Genomic DNA, 23,950 nt, shown 5'->3' with positions numbered 1-23,950 from the left:
TTTTTTTGAACATGGTGGCCTTTTAAAATGTTGCTATGCCCATTATGAACAATTTCACCTTTTCTTACCACTGCTATTATATATAAAAATAGTATTATTTATTTTCCAACATGAGTGACAGGTCATAGAAGAAGAATCTATAGAAAAACATACTTGTATTTCTTATTCACCAATTTTATTAATTGTATTAATTATTCACCAATTCAGTTCTGGTCTCATTTTCAATAATGGCACACATCCTCCAGAAAGTCATTCTTCTGTATATGACTGAAAATGACTTAATCAATATAAATATCACCAGATCTACCAGATCTATAAAGAAAACATTCTAGCTATTTTAAACCTGGAAAACAGGTTAATGATATTTCGTATTGGTACATATTTTTTACTCATAAAACTGCATACAATATGCTAAACCCCAGTTTAAGTAGAATGGCTGAATAAGTCATAATGGGCTGGATTCATGGAACGAAGCTCCCAGGGTGACATTGGGCCAAGTCACTTTCTCAGCTTAGCCTACCTCAAGGAGGCTGTGAGGAAAAAACAGGAAGAACATTATGTACGCTGCCATGAGCTCTAAATGAAAGCTGTGATAGGAATCAAATTTAAAAAGTAAATAAATACATAATTGCACTAGCCATAATTCATATTTCACAAACAGCTGTGTTGGTGAAACATACCGAGCCATAAACCAATCAAATTATACTTAGTACAATGTGTAAAGTTAATGTGTAAAGTCATGTGTAAGTCATAATTTTTGATTAATCGACAAAATTTAACTTAATCTAATTGCATTCCCTCTCTTACTCAGGAAGGTAAGCATAATGCAGATTCCTACTGCTAATTTGAAGAAGGCTTTGCTGCTGCAAAATCATATTGTCCCAAATAAACTGCTCTTAAACACTGCAGCTCATTTGCTACCCAAGACTAGATTTTCAGGTGGCCAGTTTAGGCAAGAAATTAACAATAGTTAACCAATATCATTTGTGTATTGTATGTTTTATTGCCAGATGTGAACTCAAAAACCTTATTTGAATGTTTCTTTTCTCTTTAAAAAGAAACAAAAACTGGAAAGTACACAGTTACTTTCATCATAGTGAAAACACACCCAAAAAAGAGCAATTGCTTCTTGTACAAATACATATATGAAGAGTATCTAAGGGACATCTTTTCCAATTGCATCTACCGTGTTTTCCCGAAAATAAGACTCTGTCTTATATTTTTTTGAACCCTGAAATAAGCGCTTGGCCTTATTGCCATGCGCTCAAAAGCCCGATTGGGTTTATTATTAAGAAATGTCTTATTTTGGGGGAAACAGGGTAATACTGTAGAACCCATCACTGCTATTTTTAATTCTAAGGCCCACAACATTGGTAACAAAAGCCAGCCTAGCTCACATGGTTAGTGACGACTGTTGCTAAAGAAAAAACTTTCCTTTCACCTCTGTCCTAATTCGGTTTTTATTTCAAGACAAAACCATGAAATGTTTTATGACTCTCTACAGTTTAAAAAGCCACAAAACACTTGGTTGTTTTCTCTATAGAAGATTTAGAGCTACTCTTCCAAATTCAAGTCACAGTCGCTTTGCAAATAATACTGAAAATACTAAAGAGAAACCACACCATCATAGCCTCACCAACAATGGCAGGGGAAACTACACAGGGAATAAACCACACATACTCCCTAACATTGATGATGTTACCTAGTTGTTGGGTAATGAAATGTCTGCAAGTAAATAACCAAGTTCAGACAGCAGCAAGGTGAAGAGACATGGTGGCGCAATGGTTAAAATGCAATATTACAGGCTAATTCTGCTAACTGCCAGCAGTTCGATTCTCACCGGCTCAAGGTTGACTCAGCCTTCCATCCTTTTGAGGTCAGTAAAATGAGGACCCGGATTGTTGGGGGCAATATGCTGACTCTGTAAACCGCTTAGAGAGGGCTGTAAAGCACTGTGAAATGGAATATAAGTCTAGGTGCTATTGCTAGTGCTATAGTGTTGAAAATACATACAATAGCCTAGTATCTGTTATGCAGCCTTCTAACACTGTCAGACATACACATTTTAAAAACAGGAATTAATACCACAGTGATTAATATTATTTGACTTTCACCTACTTTCCTCCACTAAGCCTAATAAGTATAATTACTTTGTTTTTGTAGAATTGTTTCAAAATTGCCAAGGGACTGTTGCATTTAGAAATATGAGGGATTTTTATATCTTGTGATACCCACAGAAAAGGTTTTTCTCGCTATTTTGTAACTTCCCTACAGTACTGATTCTTCTGAATCATATATTTCTTGGTGCCTTTCTTTCTGGACAACTGGCCATGCATAGGTTGTGAGAAACCCCAGCCTTATTTTCATAGCCTCCAGAGTTCCTTAGAATTGTGTCACATTAACATATTAGTACTATGCCTCTTGAAATCATAAGCCAATATACTTCTCCTATTGCCAGGTTTCCCAACTTTGCTATATTGCAAATTTATACACAATTTATATACAATTTGGGCTTTTTTTTTTTTTGTAAAAGTGGAAACAAGAGTCAACATTTCTTTCAATGTAGGAGATATAACCAATGAGTATCTCTGGGAAAATTAGAATAATCTTCCTCACATTTAATTGCTCAGCATTATGCAAAAATTATCTTATAATTATATAAATTAACTAACCTGATCCAATGTTTCTTGATTTGATAGGTAGCATTTTGGAAATGCAATTTATAATTTGCCTAAAAGTCTACAATATCCTAAATATTTCATCCATGTATTTAAAGTAATTAATTGAGCTCCATCTATTAAATACTGTTGGTAATTTAGTTATTTTCATTTGTTAGACTTTCCATAATAATAAAACATTTAGCAGTTGCTCTTTTTTATTGATTTCAGGACTTTTTGAAAAAATGCTTTTAAAGCATCCTTGCTTATAATAATCTCTCACCATTAACAGCAGAATCCTATGCATGCCTACTCAGAAATCTGAGCTCAAAGAGCTGAAAATTACACAGCAGATATATTGATGCCAATTCTAATAAAATAGTACTAGAACATTAATAAATAAATGAATCTGTAGAGGGAAATTGAGAAAAAGTGACATACCTTACCGGCATGCCAACTCTATTTTTATCAGTTTCTATTTAATCCTCTCTAGGGTGGAGGTTAGAGAAAACTGGTTCTACTCCATTGTAGGAAAGTCCTGATTGGATGCTGCTTTTCTAATCATAAATAAGGAATGTAAATCAAATCTCTAAGCTAAGTCTCTTAAAAGTATGTGCAGCAAAGGTAAATGGGGCAAATGCAGATGGTTAAATTTATACTTGATTTGTTTTTAGAAACTATTAGATTTATATCTGCCACTATTTCATACAAGGCAGCATAATATCCACAGCTTCTGTTTTTCCCACAACCATCCTGGGATGTGGGTTGGGCTGAGAGAGTGACCCAAGGTTCCCAACTGGCTTCATGCCAAAATGGGATTAAACCTCAACATCTCCAGATTACTACCATAGCTGGTGCCTTAACCACTACACCAAACTGGATCTCCAGCAAAAAGCTTCAATAATTCTAATAGAAAGATGTCAGTGGATAAAATCAATTAGTTTAAATCAGTTAATGCAAGTTCTGCTTGGCCAGTTCAATTTGGGAGAGTTATTGCACTCTGGGTTTCATCAATTAAACTGTCAGAACCCTGGAAGCTTGATTTCTCTATAGAAGCACCTGCTCTCTGGAATGAGATTCTCCCATGAAATTCCAATGGCTCCCACCCTACTGGTATTTTGAAGGGCCTTAAAGGCCTGGCTCTGGAAAGGACTAATGCTTCTTTCTTTCTTTCTTTCTTTCTTTCTTTCTTTCTTTCTTTCTTTCTTTCTTTCTTTCTTTCTTTCTTTCTTTCTTTCTTTTTCTTCCTTCCTTCCTTCTTCCTTCCTTCCTCTTTTTCTTTCTTTCTCTCTCTCTCCTTTCCTTTCCCTTGTTCCCGACTTTGTTTTCTCTGCCATCTTTGTCTTTTGTCTTGTCTTGTTTTTTGTGTTGTTCTTTATTTTAAATTGTTTTACCAATTGTATACCACCCCAGGTCGCTGGGAGTTGGGCAGCATATATATTTAATAATTATCAAATTATTTACCACCACCCCATTTCTGCCCCACAATTCTCCAAAAACGTTGCTACAGAGTGGAAGTTTAGATAAAGGGGAGCACCTGCATACCCATACGTTTATTTGAAACAAAGAGTAGTAAAAGATTGATTACTTTGGTTACATTTGGATCTAAACCACTTCCCCAAAGCTTCAGAGTGCTGAACCATAATGTTCATCCCATGGTGACTGGGAATGCCGAAATATGGTGTTGCAGGATGATTATAGGATTATAATGATTATTATCCAGTAGAGAGGATGGCTTCATAGAAAGGGTCATCTTAGTTATTACACAGTATTTGAAACTACTGAAGAATTACCCAATGTTTTTAATCAAATGAACACATCGTACCTGATCTTTGGAGGGCACTGGCTACCATCAATTTCAATGTTGTATGTGTGTCTTGGGTATAATTTTTATTACGTTGACAACCCATCGGGGAAATGGGTTTGCGAGGTTTTTCTCTTCAACCTGACGCCGTCCGCTAAACTGAAGACTTTTTTGCGCTTCACCTTCAATGTCTCCTGCCTTATTTATAGAATGGCACGGGGAAAAAAAATCGCTGGGGGACGAGTCATCCAGATTTCTGGAGTTCAGGCATGAGAGCGAGACAAAAGAGACAAAATATAGTACCTGGCAAAGCATCTCCCTACAAAGTTAATTCAAACTTTCTGCAAGAATTAGAACGCGCCTTACTTTTCTGTTCCTTACATTGCCATCCCATTTATTTATTTATTCGTTCAATTTATTTGAAAGAAAAGTCACCTTTCTCTGCGCGCGACCAGGACGCCTCCTCCGCCCCCCTCCCCCCACCCCACCCCAATACACTCCCTGGAATCTTACCCCATTCTGGAGTCTAGAACGCCCAGAGCAACTCATTGAAACGCGGCCGCGCGCATGCTCCAAGAGGCTTACTTGTGGGGCGCTTAGGGCAGAACCACCCATTTGACTGTAAGGACGCATGTGCGCCGTCTGAGCTGGTCTAAGGAGGGTGGGAAGTGTGGGGGTGACGTCAAGGCGCGGCAGCCATTACACGGAGAGCGGACCGGATCGGCGAGCGTGAGAGGAGCAGCCGCTGCCGCTGCTCCCAGTCGCCTTGGAGGGAGAGATTCCGCTCTGCATGTCTCTCTCCTCCTCCGTCCACCCCTCACTCCTTCCCGACGCTTAGCAGCCTCCCCTAATAATCTCCGCGAGGGGGAGGGAGGAGAAGGGTGGGCGGAGGTGGGGCGGGGGTGGTGGGTGCCGGCGAGGGAGCGAAGAAGGCAGGCAGGAAGCGGCGGCGGCGGGAGCAGCGACGATGGAAGAGAAGGTCTTCACGAAGGAGCTCGACCAATGGGTCGAGCAGCTGAACGAATGCAAACAGCTCTCGGAAGGGCAAGTCAAGAGCCTGTGCGAGAAGGTGGGCAGCCAATGGCGGGGGAAGCGGAGGTGGTGGTGGTGGGGGAAGACCCAGACCCAGTCGGGGGTGGGTGGGGTGTGGGTGGGGTGTGGGGAGGAGAAATACACCAGGGGTAGAGAAAGGAATTCGGGAAAGGAACCTCGGTGGAAACGCACCGGGATCCAGCAAGATCCGGAAGGGCTCTCGGGTGGGATCTGATCACGGAAGGCTCCGCTGAGATGAGGAAGCGGGCCAGGAGGGCGCTGGGACGAGCGAGCGCGGACTCGGGAGCCACCGCAAGGGGCGCCCTCCGGGCGGGATGAAAGAAGAAGCGGCGGCGAAGGTGGAAGCGGAGGAGTACATCTGCCCAAGAGAAGGCAGAGCGGGGTGTGTCCCAGGGTCAGGTGCAATGCAAGAGACGGGGCTTTTGCCGGCCTTGGGCTGCCCACTCTGCAATCCCTGCGAGGTGTTTTTTTTTTCCCCCTCTCCTCCTTTTTGTTCGCGGAGTAGCCGGTGTGGCTCAGCGGACCGCTTCCCCCGCCGGTCCTGCGCCCCCTGTCGCATCGCCCTCTCCTCCTCCTCCTCCCACCAGCTCTTAAAATGGCGCCTTTCTCCGAAAATAATGCTGCTAGGAAGTCCCTTGTGCTCGGCGGGCGGGTTTTGATGCACGGGCGAGTGATGGAGGAGGGAGAGAGAGAGGTTTGATAAAGATGCCGGCGAAAAGACAAGAGAAGAGAGAGGAGCCAAATGTATTGTTCTAAAAATCCGCGCCAAGCTCTCGGCAGTCCCAACCTCGCTCGGATCGAGAGAAAGCAGCGATTAATTTATGCGGTCGGAATATCGTTCGGATCGTGATTGATGTCCATTAGGTTGTCATTTTACAAATCTCCCCTGGCATTTTATTCCACTGAACTTAATGGACCTTACTTCCGAGTAAACCTACATTGTTGGAATAATGGGAGTAGTATGGAAGAAAAGTGAATCACCCTGGAATCTATGAGTATTTTCTTCTATTGCAGTAGTATATAACGATGAATCAGTTAAATTAGATTGTAACGTTTTGTTGTCAAGTTCCTTCATACTAAAATGCACTTGATTTTTTTTAATGAAGCATTTGAATACCATTCGTTAAATTACATGAACAAATGGTATAAAAATAATTTATTACAGTAACATTACATTAACTGTATTACATTAAACTTAAATGACAGCAGGAGAAAGGACAGTTTTTCTCAGCACATAGTATTTCCTTTTCTAAATTGATTCCTGTGGCTATAAATGTCACACTCTCTCAGCCCATACCACCTCACAGGGTTGTTGTTATTGTGGAGCAAATAGGAGGAAGAGGTGTTTTGGGTATGTTCATTGTCTTGAATTATTTCCAAAATTAACAGGTGGAATATAAATGAAATAACAATTGTATTTAATTCAGGTTTAAATTTAGGATTATGGTTTTAGGTAAGTACTTTTGGCTAGAAATATATCTGATTAGACTTATGTGGTGATTTGTTAATTTTCATTAGATCCATAAGTTTTTAAAATTTTTAATATTTAACCTTCAGTGACAAAGCAGATAAAAATGTTAAGAGTGCTTTTTGATATAAACTAAAGATAGTCCTCGACTTACAACCACAATTGAGCCCAAAATTTCTGTCGAGAAATTTGTGAGAAACTTCTCACAAATTTCCCATTTTACAACCTTGTCACATTTGTTAAGTGAATCACTGCAGTTGTTAAGTTAGTAATACAATTGTTTAGTTAATCTGATTTCCCCATTGACTTTGCTTGTCAGAAAGTCGCAAAAGGGGATCATGTGACCCCAGGACACATAAATATGAACCAGTTGTCAAGCATCTGAATGTAAACCATGGTCATAAGTGTGAAAAATGGCCATAAGTCACTTTTTCAGTGCTGTTGTAACTTTAAATGGTCACTAAATGAACCGTTGTAAGTCAAGGACTACTATATTACTCAGTTGTTGATGTCTATGGAGATTCTCAGTCATCCAGGTCATGGTTGTCCCAAAAGTGCTTTTTCAAAAGGCAACCCAGACTTTGTTTTAAAAGTCTAGTTGCCTTTTGAAAAAGCACTTGTGTGATACTCAGTCATAAGGTTTCATTGGAATCCATGGAAGGAACTTAAACTTACGACTTACCACTTAGTTTGTGGTAACAAAATTTTATTGTTGAGTTGGCAACCTGCAAGTGCAAAAGTTATAAGGTTGGGTTGTTGGTTTTATAACCATCATAACTTACAAAATGTTAAGTTCCATTAGAATTGTAGGCCGGAGACCATCTATACTAAATAACTTTAGAAATGGTAGAAATTCAGTTTTGAAATATACAATTTTGGGGTGAAGGATGGAGATTGTCCAATACATTGGCATATTATTAATAGGAATGAGTAAAACAGGTAATGGAAGATTTATTTTAATGTTACCAGTCTTTTCTTTGTAGTTTGTTTTTGGGTCATTCATCCATCTGTGAAAACATTAAAAAATGCTATATATATGTTGAATTTGCAGTTCACTTATACGAGATGCTGGTTTTAAGTAGTATTTGAAGCTACAATTTTTCTAGTTGTGTTAAAGAGATATTAAATATGGCAAATGAATTCTTTCCATACTTGGAGCAGTCTACCTTTGATAGTAAAGAATTTGGAGAGAAAAAGTAAGATTGTTCTTGTTTAGTGATTGCCTTGTTTAGTGACTATTTGCAGTTACAGTAGTGATGAAAAGTAACTTTAAAACCAATCCACGCATTTACAATCCTTGTAGATCTGTAAATCAAAAAAAATCAGTCATGGTTTCATTTAGGAGCTGCTTCATTTAACAACAAAGATGCTGGTCCCAATTGTGGTTGTTAAATAAGGACTACCTTAATCCAAGCAGTGACGTTAAACTGCAGAAATAAATATAGTGGTAATAAGGCCAGCATGATTTTTAACATTAAATGTGAATGGTATAAGACCAGGAAGCTTTTCTGCTTGTTCAATGATACATACATGAATAAGTGAAACATTGTGTCATAGATTCATTACAACACTTTTGCTAATATGACAAGAATAGCAGGTAAAAATTGTGGCTTTGCAAACTGACTGTCTGAAATTCTTTTAAACATTACTGGAAAATTCACTAACTCCTTTGGGCTGTTCAGATTATACCAAACTCAGGTTAGAAGTTTCTGTCAATTTATTTTTTGAAAAATTTAGAACTGAAATCTAAAGAAATATTTTTTATAAAATTGAATTGTTTATCCAATAAAATGGGAATGCATAATATATTGGTCAGATTTGTACAAAATATTATAGCATACTTATAGAAAATACTTGTTTTTCTAAGATTTTTGTTCAGGTTAGCTGTCATCTCTTTTGTGTATTTCTTTTTTTATAGTGATACTCATATTTCTGAGACTGTTGTCCTGTTCATTCTGCACGGGGCCGTTCCTTGGAGTTAGCTTTTTTAAAAAAAGAATTTTTAAAATTATTTTGACAAATCTTGGTGTTCTTAAAGCCATCTGATATTTCAGTCTTGTTAGTGCTCAGCATGTAGTGCAGTGTCCCTATATAATAACATCTTCTAGGAAATAAAGTTAGATTATTACAAATTATGGAGGAAGGGCAGAATGTCAGATTTTTTAAAAAATGTTTTGGATAGAAAAAAATGTACTTTGCGTCAGAATTTTTTATTCTGTGGACAGAAATATAAGTAGCAGGTTTTGTTCAAAACACCGCAAAGGAATAGAAAGAATTGAGCATGAAGAATGATTTAAAAAGTCAGGCATTTGAGGTAAAGAGATTAAAGAGTACATATTAAAGTTAAGGTAGTGACTTTTTCTAAGGAAATTAAACAGATTTTAATTTTTCACTTGAATTAACATATTAATGATAAATATTGCTCCACTGACACAGGTAATAACAAATATAATAAACTATATTGCCTCTTCCTGTCTTGCTAATAAAGAAAATAATTGTTCATTTCCTCCATGCTGGTTCTCTTTTCTAGTTAAAATACCTTGCTGCTCCTGTACTGGTATGCCTTTAATTTAGATACGAAGATAAGTAACAGTACTAGCTAAATATGCAATTGTTAATTAGTTCTGAATTGGATTAGGTACTAATAGAAACCTGGTGTGATTCAGTATATAGTATTTAAGGTTCTCATCAGAAGTAATGAAGTTTTTCAATGTTATTTATCAGATCAGCATTTAAGTTAGCAATTAAAGCCCTGTTTTATGACCTCACTGTGTTACCTTGGATTAGGTGTAGCATTCCAAATAAAAACCAAGATGTTCTAGTCTAGTTTACTGAAAGTAATTCATTCACTTAGACTGATAGATTAAAATTTAAAAGTTCAATGTTTTGAATCAAACTAATGTTTTGAATCTTTTATGTTTTACACATAAGTGTTGCTTAAGACAGAAATCCTAATGATAAATAGCAAGAATAAAATGTTTTTTGTAGGATCTCATCATATTACTACTTTGAATAGTAACTAGGACTATGCAGCCACTCATATTTTTAAGAGGAAAACATTTGGATGCCTTCATGGTTCTAGTAATAACATTAAGACCAGTTGTAGCTGTGGAAATAAACTGGACAGAAAAGTCATCTGAATGCTTGTTACTGGGATTGGGTGGGGGGGGGATTTAGAGAATATCTGCACTTGCAAATAAAATTACACCTAGAAAAAATATTTTGGAAGCCATATACAACCATAGTGCTTTTTCCTTTGTCTTTAACTTAATGGAATGAGCCTACCAGATGGGAGTGGGATCATGATCACTATTCAGTGTAAACAATTTAAGCCTATCTAGAAAGAAACAATAATCACTAATAGGAAATTTAAATAGTGTTTCATGAACATTAGAAGGTCAAGGCAAACTTGAAGTTAAGAAGCAAAATGGATGTTGACAATCAAGCTTAGCCAAAAATTTCTTACATTTCTTAACACAACTAAGACCAAATAAAAATTATTTATAAATAGATAAAATATTTAAAATACAAGGCATCAATTTTGCCACTTTAATGATAACCCAAGATTATCTCAAGACAAGGGCTGAGCAATTATGGAATAGATGTAACTTTTCCAAATATGTTATATACATCCTTAGCACGAGACAACTGAATCCTATCACACATCAAAGAATTCATAGCACTTATAATCTGTTTTCCAACCTTCCAACCTTGAATTTCAGTAAATGTAGATGAGTTAGTTAATCTTAAACATTTTGCAAATTTACCAAAGCTGCTTTGAATGCTGCTTCATGTATTATATTTGTTTACAGGCTGAACTAAAACAAGACTTGGATCATGTGGGAAGCTGTATTAGAAAGTTACTTAGGATGCAGTGAAGGCAGTACTATTGTATTGATAGAAAATATTTATTTGCTTTTACTTGCTTAAACATGTACACATGAAGTTTTTATTGTATTGTAGCTGCATCCAATCTTAGTGAAAACACTCTTACGTCTGTTCCATGCAACGGCTATCCAACTGGTAATGTACAATTTTGGTTAATTAAACAAATGATATAAAATGAACAATAACAAGTCATTCTATAGATTGAGCTCAATCTTAAGTCTTGAACTTCCCATTCTTTATTTTGGTATCTAGGTCTTTTGCAAATCTCTTGCTTATATTTAGCATGATGCATTTTAGTCTCCAGGCCTTTGATCATCTTAGTTGCTCTTCTATGAACTTTGTTTCAAAGTCTCAACATCTTTTTTTGTAGTGTGATCTTATTAAGGTTTTATAAGGTGCTACTAATACTTCATGTGATTTTGATTCTATGCCTTTTTGTACAACCCAGGTTTGTATCAATCACTAGGACTCCAAGGTCCTCTCAGTTACTGTTTTTGATCTAGGTCTCGCCTAATCTGTACTTATACCTTTGGTTTTTCCTGCCTAAATGTAACACTTTTCTCCACATTAAAATCCATTTTGTTGGATAGGGCCCATTGTTCACATCTGTCAAGATCTTTTTGGATTCTGAGCTTGTCTTCTGGGGTGTTGGCTATTTCTGCCAGCTTAGTGTCATCTGCAAATTTGATGAGTTCCCCTTCTATTCCCTCATCTAAGTCATTTATGAAGATATTGAAGAGTATTGGGCCTAAGATGTATCTTAGATAAAGAATAATTCACTTGTGGCACCCCACTGCTTACTTTCCTCCATATATATGTAGTACCATTAAGGACTGGCTTAGATCCAGTTCAAGAGTGGCTTGAATCCGGATAGCTTCTTGCCTAATGATCATGTAGGATTCATTCAACAACAACAACTGGAATTGTCAGAAATGCCATCATTAAGCAGAGCAGTCACTTGACAATTGGCTTAATGACTGTCTTGTTTTGTAATGGAATTGCCAGTCATTGCCAAGTGAAGACTACCTGTAGATTAAAAACATTTGGGGAATCAATTGTCTTTACTCTAGACTGCTGCAAATATGTATTTTTATTCAGAGTCTGGCTTTTCTGAACTTGCTTTCTTGTATGTATGCCATTTTTAAAGTTTTAGAAAACCAATAGTATTTATATTGAGGTAATTTAATCGAGGTACAGGATTTGCTACCTTTCTATCATGGTGGAGCACTGAGTATAATCAAACTGTATAGTAGACCATTGATGAGCCATTAAAAAAATCAATTCCTGCCAGTATTACCGTAAGACACCTGGTGTTGGCAATATAATACTTGTAGAAAATTATTTGAAATGTAATACTGAGTAATATTAAACAAAGAATCATTCACTTGATTTTTAGATACCCAATCATACACTGCTCAAAAAAAATAAAGGGAACACAAGCAGAAGACATCCGAGATCTGAATGAATGAAATAGCCTTATTAAATACTTTGTTCATTACATACAGTAGTTTTGTGTTCCCTTTAGGTGTTTGAGCAGTGTATAAACTACTGTATGTAAAGAACAAAGTATTTAATAAGGCTATTTCATTCATTCAGATCTCGGATGTCTTCTGCTTGTGTTCCCTTTGTTTTTTTTAGCAGTATATTTAAAACCAATGCTGTAATTTTAATTTCAGAGTGATATTTGTAGGGACATACAGATTTGAATGGACAGCTTTGCCATGCATGGTCTCTTAATTAAAAATTTCCAAAGTGCTGTTTTATTTTGGCAATGCAGTATTTATTGCTGTTTCTTAAGAATTTTTTATTTATTGGCTCTTTGTTATTTTATTACTTATTCCATTTTAATCTTGTCATGGTTCTGTTACATGAATGGAAATAGTATCTTCAAATAAAGCTAATAGGAAATTGTGATTTAGCAATTATAATTAAATAGATAATATTTATTGGTGTGGATGCTGCAGATTTTCTTTGTATTATAATGGCTTCCAGAGATTTTAGTGTCATAATTAATGATATCGGATTATGCTTTGTCTAAAAAGTGCCAGAGAATAGTTGTATCAGTTTGTATTCAGGTAATCCATTTATGTGACCTGAGCATGATAGTCATATTTTATTATGGGTTTTATTAGTTACTATTAATTAATTTTTGGATTAAATTATGATTTTATTGTACTTGTTTCTTGTGTTCGCCGCCCTGAGTCCTTCAGGAGAATGGCGGCATATAAATACATGTAATAAATAAATAATAAATAAATAAATATTGTGAAAAATGTCATTGCATTCTGCAGAATTTTAAATGTGCCCACTGCCTCCCTCAGTTTTTGTGTCCTAAAAAGACTTTATTTGAATACAGACATGTATTGCATACTAGAATAGAGAAAACCTAAGCAACACTTTAGAGGAAGCTGAAACATTTCTGCTTTTGCACTTGTTCTGCATTTTAAACAAAACTATTATTGATAGGGATGGTTAAATCCAAAGAGCTTGCTTTTCAAGCTTAAAAAATTATTGTAGTTGTTGTGTTAGTAACTTCATTTGCAAGCCTCAATTTTAAGTAATTTATTTTACTTTAATCTGTAATGCTGATTTTTGATTAACCACTAACATTGGTTAACACAACCTTTGTATTTAATGCTTTCATTTTTTAATGTGTTGGCAAAAAGTTATTTGAAAGATAAATGGCTCTGAATTAAGTCATAATGCCTGTGAAAGAATAGCAGATTTCACATTTTAAAAAATAGATTGCTTTTAGCGATATCCAGTCTTAGATGCATATGGTATATATTTCTTATTTTAAAACATATTTCATTCTCAAAGCTTTCTGGATGCTGTTAAATGTAAGACTTAATACAAAAGAAATACTTTTGGGTTGCCTATCTTTAGAGCCAATTAAAGTACAAGCTATTCCAGATAATATCTCAGCACTATTAATAGCAATCAGTTTTGGTGTTTCACAAGTAATATTCAGTTACAACATTGAATTCAAAGTCTGCTTCATATAGGATAATGTTGAGTAGCAATATTCTGTAGGAAAAACATAAAATGTTATGCAGATTGGGAAAATTGGCCCCAGAACTTTCCAGTACTTATGAAAGTAGTGTAAAATAGGCAATGTCTGATTATTTTTAGTTTGCCTGCTTTCCTCCTCCTTCGGTTCTCTTTCTGAATAATTTGAAGCAAATTTAACAAATATGTATATCTTTTCTTTGATATAAACTATGGAACAATCAGATTTTTAATTGGTAAGTTTCAAACTGAAATATTTCTGAATTATTTATTTAGAGAAAATGTTTCATTGTTTGGCAGTAGAACTTTTATATACGTGTACTGTAGTAGCCTTTTCCTTGTAGATGATAATTTCTAGCTCTTCTAAAAGATGACACCATTTGAAATGCCTATATGTAATTTATCAAATTGAATATGCCACCAAAGTCAAGTAACAGTGAAGTCATTAGATCTTTCTGAAGCTACATTGCTTTGGGGAAAGGATGTTGAAACATGCTGAAGGATCCCCATCACTGCTTTATTCCATCAGAAAGAATAAAAGTGTCATTTAATTCTGTCAAGAAAGTACATGTGTCTGAGACAAACATTTACTCTTAATTTCTCTGAAATTGCATTGGCTTCCATTTTCTAATAAATAGCTATTTCTGTAGTTTTGTCTACCAACAAAAGTTTTAACTATTAATGTTTTCATATATTGGGGAGATCGGCTGAAAGAAATTGAATGTTAATTAGACAAATGAGATTTGAACAAGTCTTGCATTCGGTGTGCACATTAACATTTATAATATCTTTTTTTCTGTATGGCTAGGACACTTTCTTACAGAAGTATAATTAATTGGCAGTCATTAGGGGAACTGAATCTTTCAATTTAGAATTAAGACTTTTTTTGGCAATTTGGGGTTAAAATTTGCTCTAATTTTACTATTAGATTTTAATATAGTAAAAATTTAGTATACTTTTATAAAAAAATACTAAATTGTTGCTATGATTGCTACTTTAACCTTTCGCAAAGTAATTGTTTAGGATGCAGTAGTATATGAATCTTTTCCATCTTGAACAGTTTCCTAATGCATTTTAGCAGACAATTACCTTGCACATTATTATTTTACACTTGAGAATTGGATTTAAGTATTTTCTAGACTGTCTAGCTTCATTTTGCCAACCTTAGAAATATGTGAATGAAATATTAATCTGTCAGGATAATGATCTGAAAGTCAAGAACTTAGATGTGACATTTTAGAAGTCGTATATTGGCCCATGGTAAGGTATCATTAGTATGATGATGTTACTTAGATATATATGTCCATTTCAAGTACAGTGTAAGGTCTGACCTATTGCTGGAAGTTGTAGAATTTGGATAGGGAAAAAGTAGGATAAAATTGAATCCCAGCAAGACTGGGCTTCTGTTTGTCCAGAAAATATCTGGTACTCTCTCTAGTCCAATGTTCTCAGTAATAATACCCACTTCTAGAGCAGGCTACCACCAGAAATCTAGATGGATCTATTTCATCTGAACTTTGATTTCAACTATCCAAAGAAACATTGAAAATCTACCATCAGTGCAATGCTGTTATTGCTGTTGACTCTCATTATAATAATATTTGAGTTTTAAGGATTGTTTATATTATGTTGTTTTTTAGTTTTCATTTTTCTATTTTATGCTGCTATGAGTCCAAATGAATTGTATTTATATGTATGATAAATATTGTTCGGAAACAGAAATTACTGAAAAGTTAAGCTGACTTTTTGTTCTCTTGCAGGCTAAAGAAATTTTAACAAAAGAATCCAATGTTCAAGAAGTAAGATGTCCAGTAACAGTTTGTGGAGATGTCCATGGACAATTTCACGATCTCATGGAACTTTTCAGAATTGGAGGCAAATCACCAGACACAAATTACTTGTTTATGGGGGACTACGTTGATAGGGGATACTATTCTGTTGAAACAGTAACACTTCTGGTAGCGCTTAAGGTAATAAAAATACATTTAAAACATGTTGGCATTAGAAATAACAGGCATACAGAAAACATTGGGGTTACCTCCAAATATTTTGAACTTTATTATATTATGTTTATATTCTGAATTACTGTAAGGATTTAATGCTTTTGAAAATTCTGCACAAAATAAAAATTGTAGAGAATAGTATGCAACGGAGAAATTCCAATAAACTCCTACATACTAATTAAGATATGTAGGTAGTCCTCGGCTTATAACAGCTCATTTACTGACCGTTCAAAGTTACAACAGCATTGAAAAAAAAGACTTGTGACCGTTTTTCACACAACTGTTGCAGTATTCCCACGATCATGTGATCAAAATTCAGATGCTTGGTAACTGACTCGTATTTATGACGGTTGCAGTGTCCTGCGGTTATATGATCCTGTTTTGTGGCCTTCTAATGAGCAAAGCCAAAAGGGAAGCCAGATTCATTTAACAACTGTGTTACTAACTTAACAACTGCAGTGATTCACTTAACAACTCTGGCAAGAAAGATCATAAAATGGGGCAAAATTTACTTAACTCGATTAGCAATAGAAATTTTGGGCTCAATTGTGGTCATAAGCTGAGGACTACCTGTAGTTAGAACATCCGTGTTTCTTAAGTCTGTATCTCCATTTCAATAGATGGAAAAGAGATCAAGGACTGATAAGATAGTACTCTTGAATTTAAATTTAGACTCTCCCCCTCCCTCCTATATATCAGTACTATTAAACTAAACAAAATGAGGCAGGAGGAAAACAGATTTTTAAAATTTGGTTTCAAAAGATGTTTTAAAAAATTATGTTTTCTCCACACATCCATAAATACTGATTATGATGGGAGAAGATATATGTTAATAGAGATGGGGACAAGTCAAGGTAGGGAACATAAAATGAAAAACTCTTAACTCTTAAGAGCCTTGGTAGTACAGTGGTCTAAAGCACCCTGTTATTAAGAACAGCTGCCTGCAATTACTGCAGGTTCGAATCTCGCCAAGGCTCAAGGTTGACTCAGCCTTCCATCCTTTCTAAGGTAGGTAAATTGAGGACCCAGTTGTGGGGGCAATAAGGTGACTTTGTATAAATATACAAAAGAATGAAGGCTATTGCTTAGTGCATTGTAAGCCGCCCTGAGTCTCCGGAGAAGGGCGGCATATAAATCAAATTAAAAAAAAAAAAAAAAAATTCTGTGATCATACTAACTACCTTATCTTATAGGTCCGTTACCGCGAACGCATCACAATCCTTCGAGGGAACCATGAAAGCAGGCAAATCACCCAAGTATATGGTTTCTATGATGAGTGTTTAAGGAAATACGGAAATGCAAATGTCTGGAAATACTTCACAGATCTTTTTGACTATCTTCCTCTTACTGCTTTGGTGGATGGACAGGTATGTTGAAAATATGAATATTTCTTGTTAATAGCAACAAATTTTAATCAGATGTTTTCCTTTTAAAACCATCTATAACTTTCAGTAAATATGTTCAGCTAACTGTAGTTTTTGATAATTAAAAATAAGTTACTCTAATACTAGTTTCAATATTTTCACAGATTTTCTGTCTACATGGTGGACTCTCTCCATCTATAGATACACTGGATCATATTAGAGCACTTGATCGTCTTCAAGAAGTTCCACATGAGGTAACTTAATGCAATTTGAATTCTGAATTGTGATTAATGTCTAATGGTACTGTTTAAATTTTTTCTTTTGTAATTTTTATTAACAAATAATAACAAATACAAAAGAAAAGAAAATGATATAAAGAAAAAATATATAAGATGCAGAAAAGAGAAAAAATTTGAAAAGAAAATAGAAAAGAAAAAGAATACAATAGGGAAAGGAAATATAAAGAAGGGACTTCCCTCCCCTTCATCTCAAGTAAAAACAATTTTAGTAACTGACCACTTTCTCTTAAAATACAAATAATTAGATATTCTCTAATATCTAATCTTTTATTTGTAAACAATAAAGCCTTATTAGTTTAATCCTGGTATTAGCAAAAGTTCGTTAAGGGTTACCTGAGGTTACATACCTATTTTAACCTTGATCAAATAAAGCAACTGCACATTCTTTCCATTTACTTTTAACAATCCTGATCTTTAATTCATTAATTCATTAATTCATTCAGAAAATGTCCTAGATTTTTTGTTTTCATTTTTTCTTTGTCCCTTCTCACAAAATTCTTCAAAACATTAACAAGCTTCTTTTGTAGGCCCAGTATAGAACATTTATCCATTTCACTCTCTTGATTTATTTGTATATCCTTTTTAATTATTAGAACATCAGTTGGTTTCTTTTGTGTGTCCAGAGTAACATCTATTTCTGTTCTTTTTGAGCTTGTCATTTTTAAACCCATCTTCAAACTAGTTTCATTCTTGTCAGGTAAAACTTGTTATTCTTCCATAGTATATTTTAAACACAGTCCGACTAAAGAGGCAGATAATCTTACAGTTAATTTCTAGGCCCACATCCTTAAATATATCTAACGTTAAGACATTTTTCTTAATTTATAATTGTGAGTTGACTTTGAGTATTCTTCTCCTTTATAATCTTTAGTTCCCTCTGGTGTCCATTTTTTAAAAGTATTTTTAAAAAAAGAATTCAAAACAAAGTATTTTTCCACAGGAAGATTGTTTATAATTGATTCTCAAATCTTATTTCAAATTTACCTGGAGTGTATTTGTAACTTTGTAATAAAAGTTTTAATCACCCTTTTTGCTGTTTATTAAAAAAAAAATGTTTTCCCATGGAATTCACTTTTTGCAGAACCATCTTCAGTCCGCTATTATTCTCCAGAAGTCTGGAGTCTTCAAATTATTGTCGAGTCTAGAGTTGGCAATAAATTTCGCATTTCATGTGCTTCATTTTAATGCTTTTATTGTTGAGATGATTTGGATTCCTTCTAGAATTACTTATGAAAATTGCTGCCTACTGTTTCATCTGATTTTAATGTATTAATTGATTATGGAGTTTATAGAACCCTACTAACAGACACAGAATTTCAATCTAGGATGAAAGACTTAAGTACTGTACAAAAATTCCTGACATGATAGAGAATCAGTGTAGTGACAAGTGGAGAATTTGTTGCTCTCTCCTTGTTGCTGAATATTAAGTAACAAGCAAGTTAAGAGATAACCTGAATTGTAGTTCAGCAATATCCGAAAGACAATAATTTCCCGAGTCTAGTAGCATAATCTTTCTTCTAATCTTCATAATGATGGATTCAGAATTATGTAGTTAAAAGTTAATACCCTGGTTCTAATTTTAAATTCATCAGAATTGGTTAGTTCTGTTCTAGATTATGCCAATGTGTTGTAAAATTCTTTGAGTACTATTAATGTTCATATACCTGATATAAATCTTGTGATCGTCAGTATTTAGAGATTTGTGTCCAGTGCTCTTTTATTGAGAAGTGGTATCAACAGAATAGAGTGGTAAATTATTTTAGCAGTCAGTTTCTCTTACAAGCCGCATGTTCTCCACTGTTGGTTGAGGGACTTTTCCAAGCAGCCACAAGATGGAAAATTATGTATAAAATGAGTTCTTATAGTAGGTGATTTTGTGAGTTCTTCTGATGGAACAAAGATTCTAATGAAGTGGTGTCTTTTTGAGTGTCTTATTGCTACAGATAATGGTCTATAAGAGTGAAATAAAATAGATTCTGAATATGAATAATTTATCATATTTCTGAGAAATCTTCCAGCCTTGATTTGTATATTATGTTACAGAAGAATGAACTTGACTCCGGTTTTACTGCCTTGAGTGAGGAAGTAAACCAGTTATGTAAAGTGACTGCTAGTGTTGGCAAGCCCAACTCAAACTTAGTGTTTTATCTAATTTTCACTGTTCTGCATTATATTTTCACCATTCTGAAAGAAACTTCTTTCTGTAGATGGCTAGAGTGTCGTCAAGGAGACGCTGGGTTTTTTTTCTCCCCAGAAGTATGTTCATTGCCACAATGTCTTAGCAGTATTGTTGTTCACAAGAATTAGCTTTAGTTGAATTCAGCCATAGCTGAAAAGTAGCTGTAATTGAATTCTTAAGAATGCCCAGGTGTAGGAAACTTAGCAATACAGAAATTCTGGATTTCTAGTATCACTGCTAATTGTTAGCATTAGCACTGGATAAAAGTGTACTGTTCCCAACATATTTAGCCATTCCAGTTGTCATTTTGGAAGTTTCCTTTTGAAGTTTCTATGTTGTATTATGCATCTTCCATTTTTAAAGGCTAAATCATAATACTGAAATATTTCTTAGGGTCCAATGTGTGATTTGCTGTGGTCAGATCCTGATGATCGGGGTGGCTGGGGTATTTCTCCTCGAGGAGCTGGCTATACTTTTGGACAAGATATTTCAGAAACTTTCAACCATGCTAATGGTCTTACGTTGGTTTCAAGAGCTCATCAGCTGGTAATGGAGGTAAGCTTGTTTTGACCTGCTGTAAATTGTTTTAAGATATTTAAAACACAGATCATACCTTGATATATTTTAATACAGTATATGTATATACATAATATATTTTATTATAACTACAGTTTTTATATGCCTAATATTATTTTATCTGCAGAGGCTCTTATTAAAATTACGCATTTTCTTTTTTCAGGGATACAACTGGTGTCATGATCGGAATGTAGTAACAATTTTTAGTGCTCCAAATTATTGTTACCGTTGTGGTAATCAAGCTGCAATTATGGAGCTTGATGATACTTTAAAATATTCATTGTAAGTATTTAAAAAATATTTCTATGCGAATGTTCAAAGTGCATTATTTATACCACCTAGTTAAAAGTTTCACACACATAAAAAGTCATGCATGCTTGAAATAAATATGCTCTGTTGCTTGATCTGGTCTTTCTAGGTTATTTCAGAAGAGATTATTTGTGGAATATCCAATTTATTTTAAATTTGCATAGCTTTAACATTTAAAAACATGTTTGGATATTTCGGGGTGTACTCATTGATTCTTGAGTTATTATAAAACTTAACAGCAATCCTTCTTAAAATTATTTTTCTGGATGAGTTCTTTGAAGTTTAAGCCCTAAGTTATGTTAAGAAATATTTGCTTCTGTTATATTAATACTATGTATGTAAAAGAATCTTTTTACTTCTAAGATTCACACAAATAGGTTGAATTCCTTTTTGTATAAACTCAGTCAATGACAAGACATTAATTCTGTGCCTGAATAGAGCTTCCTTTGGAAATTCTTTTTCTCCCAAAGTGGCTCCTGCCATTTACTTTGCCACACTTAGCAGCATTATAGGGAAGCTTCTCTGTCCTTCTGAAGAAATTGTTCTGAAGTGTTATTTGAAATTTCAAACAGTATTAACTTTTTTATAGGTTTTAAAAAAAATATTAATAGACCAACAAATTTGAATTCTCTCTTCCAGTTTGCAGTTTGATCCGGCACCACGCAGAGGTGAACCACATGTTACTCGTCGCACTCCAGACTACTTTCTGTAATGAGATTTTCCACTTGTACAGTATTACCATGAACCATGTGTTGACCTAAAGGAACATGGGAAGAGCAACAGTAACTCCAAAGTGTCAGAAAACATTTAACATTGAAACCTGTTTTCACATGGACCAAAAGATGTGCCATATTGAAATTCAAAGCCTCTTGTCTGTCAACGACTGTGACCACTTTAGAATGAACCAGTTCATTGCATGCTTGAAGCAACATTGTTGGTCAAGAAATCAGTTTCTGGCATAGTTCTACTTGTAGTTACTTTTGCTTTCTCTGAGAGACTGCAAATATTAATACGTAGACATTTAACACTTCGTGAATTACAAGTAACTTTCCATTTAGCTTTAGCTTTCCAGCATGATTGTAGATAAGAATAGCAAACTATCATTGAAGCTTAATGAACATTTTAAATAAGCACCGAGACCGACTTTTCTTATTTGTGTTCTTATTTTGTTTTTTAGAGAAACAATTTAATTTAATTGTATTATTGTTTCATCTGAACTCTGTTCCCACTCCCATTTTTCTCTCACACATTTCCTCTACAAAGTGTCCCATGTATGTGTTCATTGTAGTGAATTACTTTGAAAGAACAATTTATTTCTGTAAGACGTTGCTGCAGGAGTGTTGCAGCATTTTTCATAATAAACTTGTGAACTAAGTTTGGAAGATGGTTGACTTTAAAATGTATTGCAAGCACATATCATGTTGTATTTAATAAAAAAGTAGCTTTTATGTTTCTTTGAACCTTTGAAGGACCCAAACAAAACTGAGTCACAAACAAGCTGTTTTCAGGAAACATATTACAATACATAAAAATCAAAATCTTAAGGATCAGATTTTGTAATCTGTGATATATTAGGCAAATAATTACTGCCATAATTCTGTTAACATTTTTCAAATACTTAGGGAGAAAGCTATTCTGCAAAACAGATATTCTGACATTTAATTCTACCGTATATTTAAAGTGAAAAAGTCCAGATTGTGAAGTCAAACTTCACATAAGCATGGTCTTAAAAATTGTATATCCTCAATGTTCCTGATGAAATCTACTTTTTTTGCTATACTTGTAAACAAAAGAATATGAGGCTACTGCTTCTGTGTTATTGAATGAAGAATGGGAAGGAATTGGTGAGAGATCATAAATCAATTTCTGTACCCATTCTTAGTAGTAGAAGTCTCTCATACACATTACTCTCTTATGCCCAGCTTACTTTCCTTTGGTTTGAGCAGAAAGCAGTGAATAAGTTAGACTAAATACTCCAAATACTTGCTGAATATATTCTGATCACAGAACTTGGGATATTTAAATAGCTAGGAAAAATGAGCCTATTATAATGGAAGTTAAATTCTTAGTCGTAATTGTTGGTATCACACATTTGTTGAATGATGATGAAAATAGTGTAACAATGGGGATATACCAACAAGCCACCTGTAACTTGATTGTCTCAAATGTGAAAATCAAAACGTGTATTAACAGTGATTTCCTCTTACTTTGTAACTAGTGTTTTTACTTACCATTCAATAAAGTAGTAACAGAATAATGGAAGTTGGAAGAAAAGTCCTTCTGTGCACAGGGCATGTTAAAGTGTTGTGCATACTTTGTGATTCTTGAAACTTTTTCATGGAATGGGGCTGATATCTTCAATTTCAAGTAGTTGACCTTTTGCATCAAGGGTTGCTGCTCAGAAGCAGGGAAAATTGCTTCTGTAATTCCCAGCCAAGGCATTTTTAACTTTACATATAAGTGTCTCTCTAGAGAGAGAGATTTTCAGTTTCCTGAAAAAACTTCAAAAATTGAGGTTTTTCTAAGATACTGTTACAAAAAACCAAAAAGGAACAAGTATTATAAAGAAATACTATTGGCACTGTTATTGCTCTTCATTTCCCCCTAGCGTCAGGTTACCAGAATATTCATTTTAATAGAAATTTAACTCCAAATACTAAAAAAAACCCACCTTCAAAGAGAAATTCGATGCCAGCTAAAACTTCCACTGGTTAAAAAAAAAGGTAAGCAATAAGTTAAAAGTGGCCAACTTTTTCTATGAATTAACCAGTTAAAACACCAGTTTTCTTGCACTTTTAACTGAATAATACAGTACAGCTTCATTTTGCAGCTTCCTCTCCTTTTCTCCATATGATCCCATATTTAAGCAGAGATTAGAAAATGTTTCCATGTACAGTATGTTACCCACTTTTAAGTGTAGTAACTTTCATGATTATAATTCCTATGCCATGATGATTGGAGCAGCTTTTCAAAGTGGAAGCCACCCTTCTTGAATTCCACTGTCTAATTGGCTGCTTTTAAGACATTTTCTAAGCAAGTTACTGTCCTTGGTTAAATATGGTTTCTGGAAGTGAAAGAGAAAGCTGAAATTGTTCTTTTGAAAAAGAAAACACCTGTTGACAGTTCTTGTGAGCTTTATATATTATGCAGAAGAATGAAAAAGCAGGTAGTAAATGTTTAGAATAACTTGAACATAATAAAGTATGGACTATTTTTATAATTTTATGTTAATACAACATACTAATATGAAAACATATGGCATACCTAGTCACATCACAAAATCAGTGGACACTTGTGGTATTTAATAAACCTAACAAGTTGATTTTGATCTATGAAAGTTC

General features: G+C 34.7%; 1 protein-coding gene and 1 long non-coding RNA gene across 2 annotated transcripts in view; one reads left to right on the top strand and one right to left on the bottom strand.

Annotated features, from left to right (window-relative positions):
• LOC117656066 (uncharacterized) overlaps positions 1 to 5,092 on the bottom strand; it is a 46,703-nt gene extending 41,611 nt beyond the window's left edge. Inside the window, exons 1-2 of the long non-coding RNA XR_015732570.1 lie at positions 4,975 to 5,092; positions 4,483 to 4,717 (exon numbers count right to left, since the gene is read on the bottom strand). This is a non-coding gene — a long non-coding RNA (uncharacterized LOC117656066). The remainder of the gene's footprint in view (positions 1 to 4,482; positions 4,718 to 4,974) is intronic.
• PPP2CA (protein phosphatase 2 catalytic subunit alpha) lies at positions 5,060 to 22,057 on the top strand. The gene is made up of 7 exons (XM_034404004.3): positions 5,060 to 5,530; positions 15,640 to 15,849; positions 17,076 to 17,249; positions 17,411 to 17,500; positions 20,118 to 20,279; positions 20,464 to 20,582; positions 21,249 to 22,057. The coding sequence occupies exons 1-7, from the start codon at positions 5,429 to 5,431 to the stop codon at positions 21,319 to 21,321; spliced, it is 930 nt and encodes a 309-aa protein (XP_034259895.1). The 5' UTR covers positions 5,060 to 5,428; the 3' UTR covers positions 21,322 to 22,057.
• Positions 22,058 to 23,950: the final 1,893 nt, after the last annotated feature.

The sequence above is a fragment of the Pantherophis guttatus genome, chromosome 2, assembly GCF_059756535.1.
Source record: "Pantherophis guttatus breed Tessera chromosome 2, ASM5975653v1, whole genome shotgun sequence".
Taxonomy (NCBI): Eukaryota; Metazoa; Chordata; class Lepidosauria; order Squamata; family Colubridae; genus Pantherophis; species Pantherophis guttatus.
This window is presented reverse-complemented; position numbering and strand designations above follow the sequence as displayed.

Excerpts from the sequence above, each read along its gene's own strand:
- PPP2CA (XM_034404004.3), top strand. The coding sequence starts at position 5,429 with ATGGAAGAGAAGGTCTTCACGAAGGAGCTCGACCAATGGGTCGAGCAG. Across the intron at positions 17,501-20,117 it reads TTCAAGAAGTTCCACATGAG|GGTCCAATGTGTGATTTGCT; the intron begins GTAACTTAATGC and ends AATATTTCTTAG. Across the intron at positions 20,280-20,463 it reads CTCATCAGCTGGTAATGGAG|GGATACAACTGGTGTCATGA; the intron begins GTAAGCTTGTTT and ends TTCTTTTTTCAG.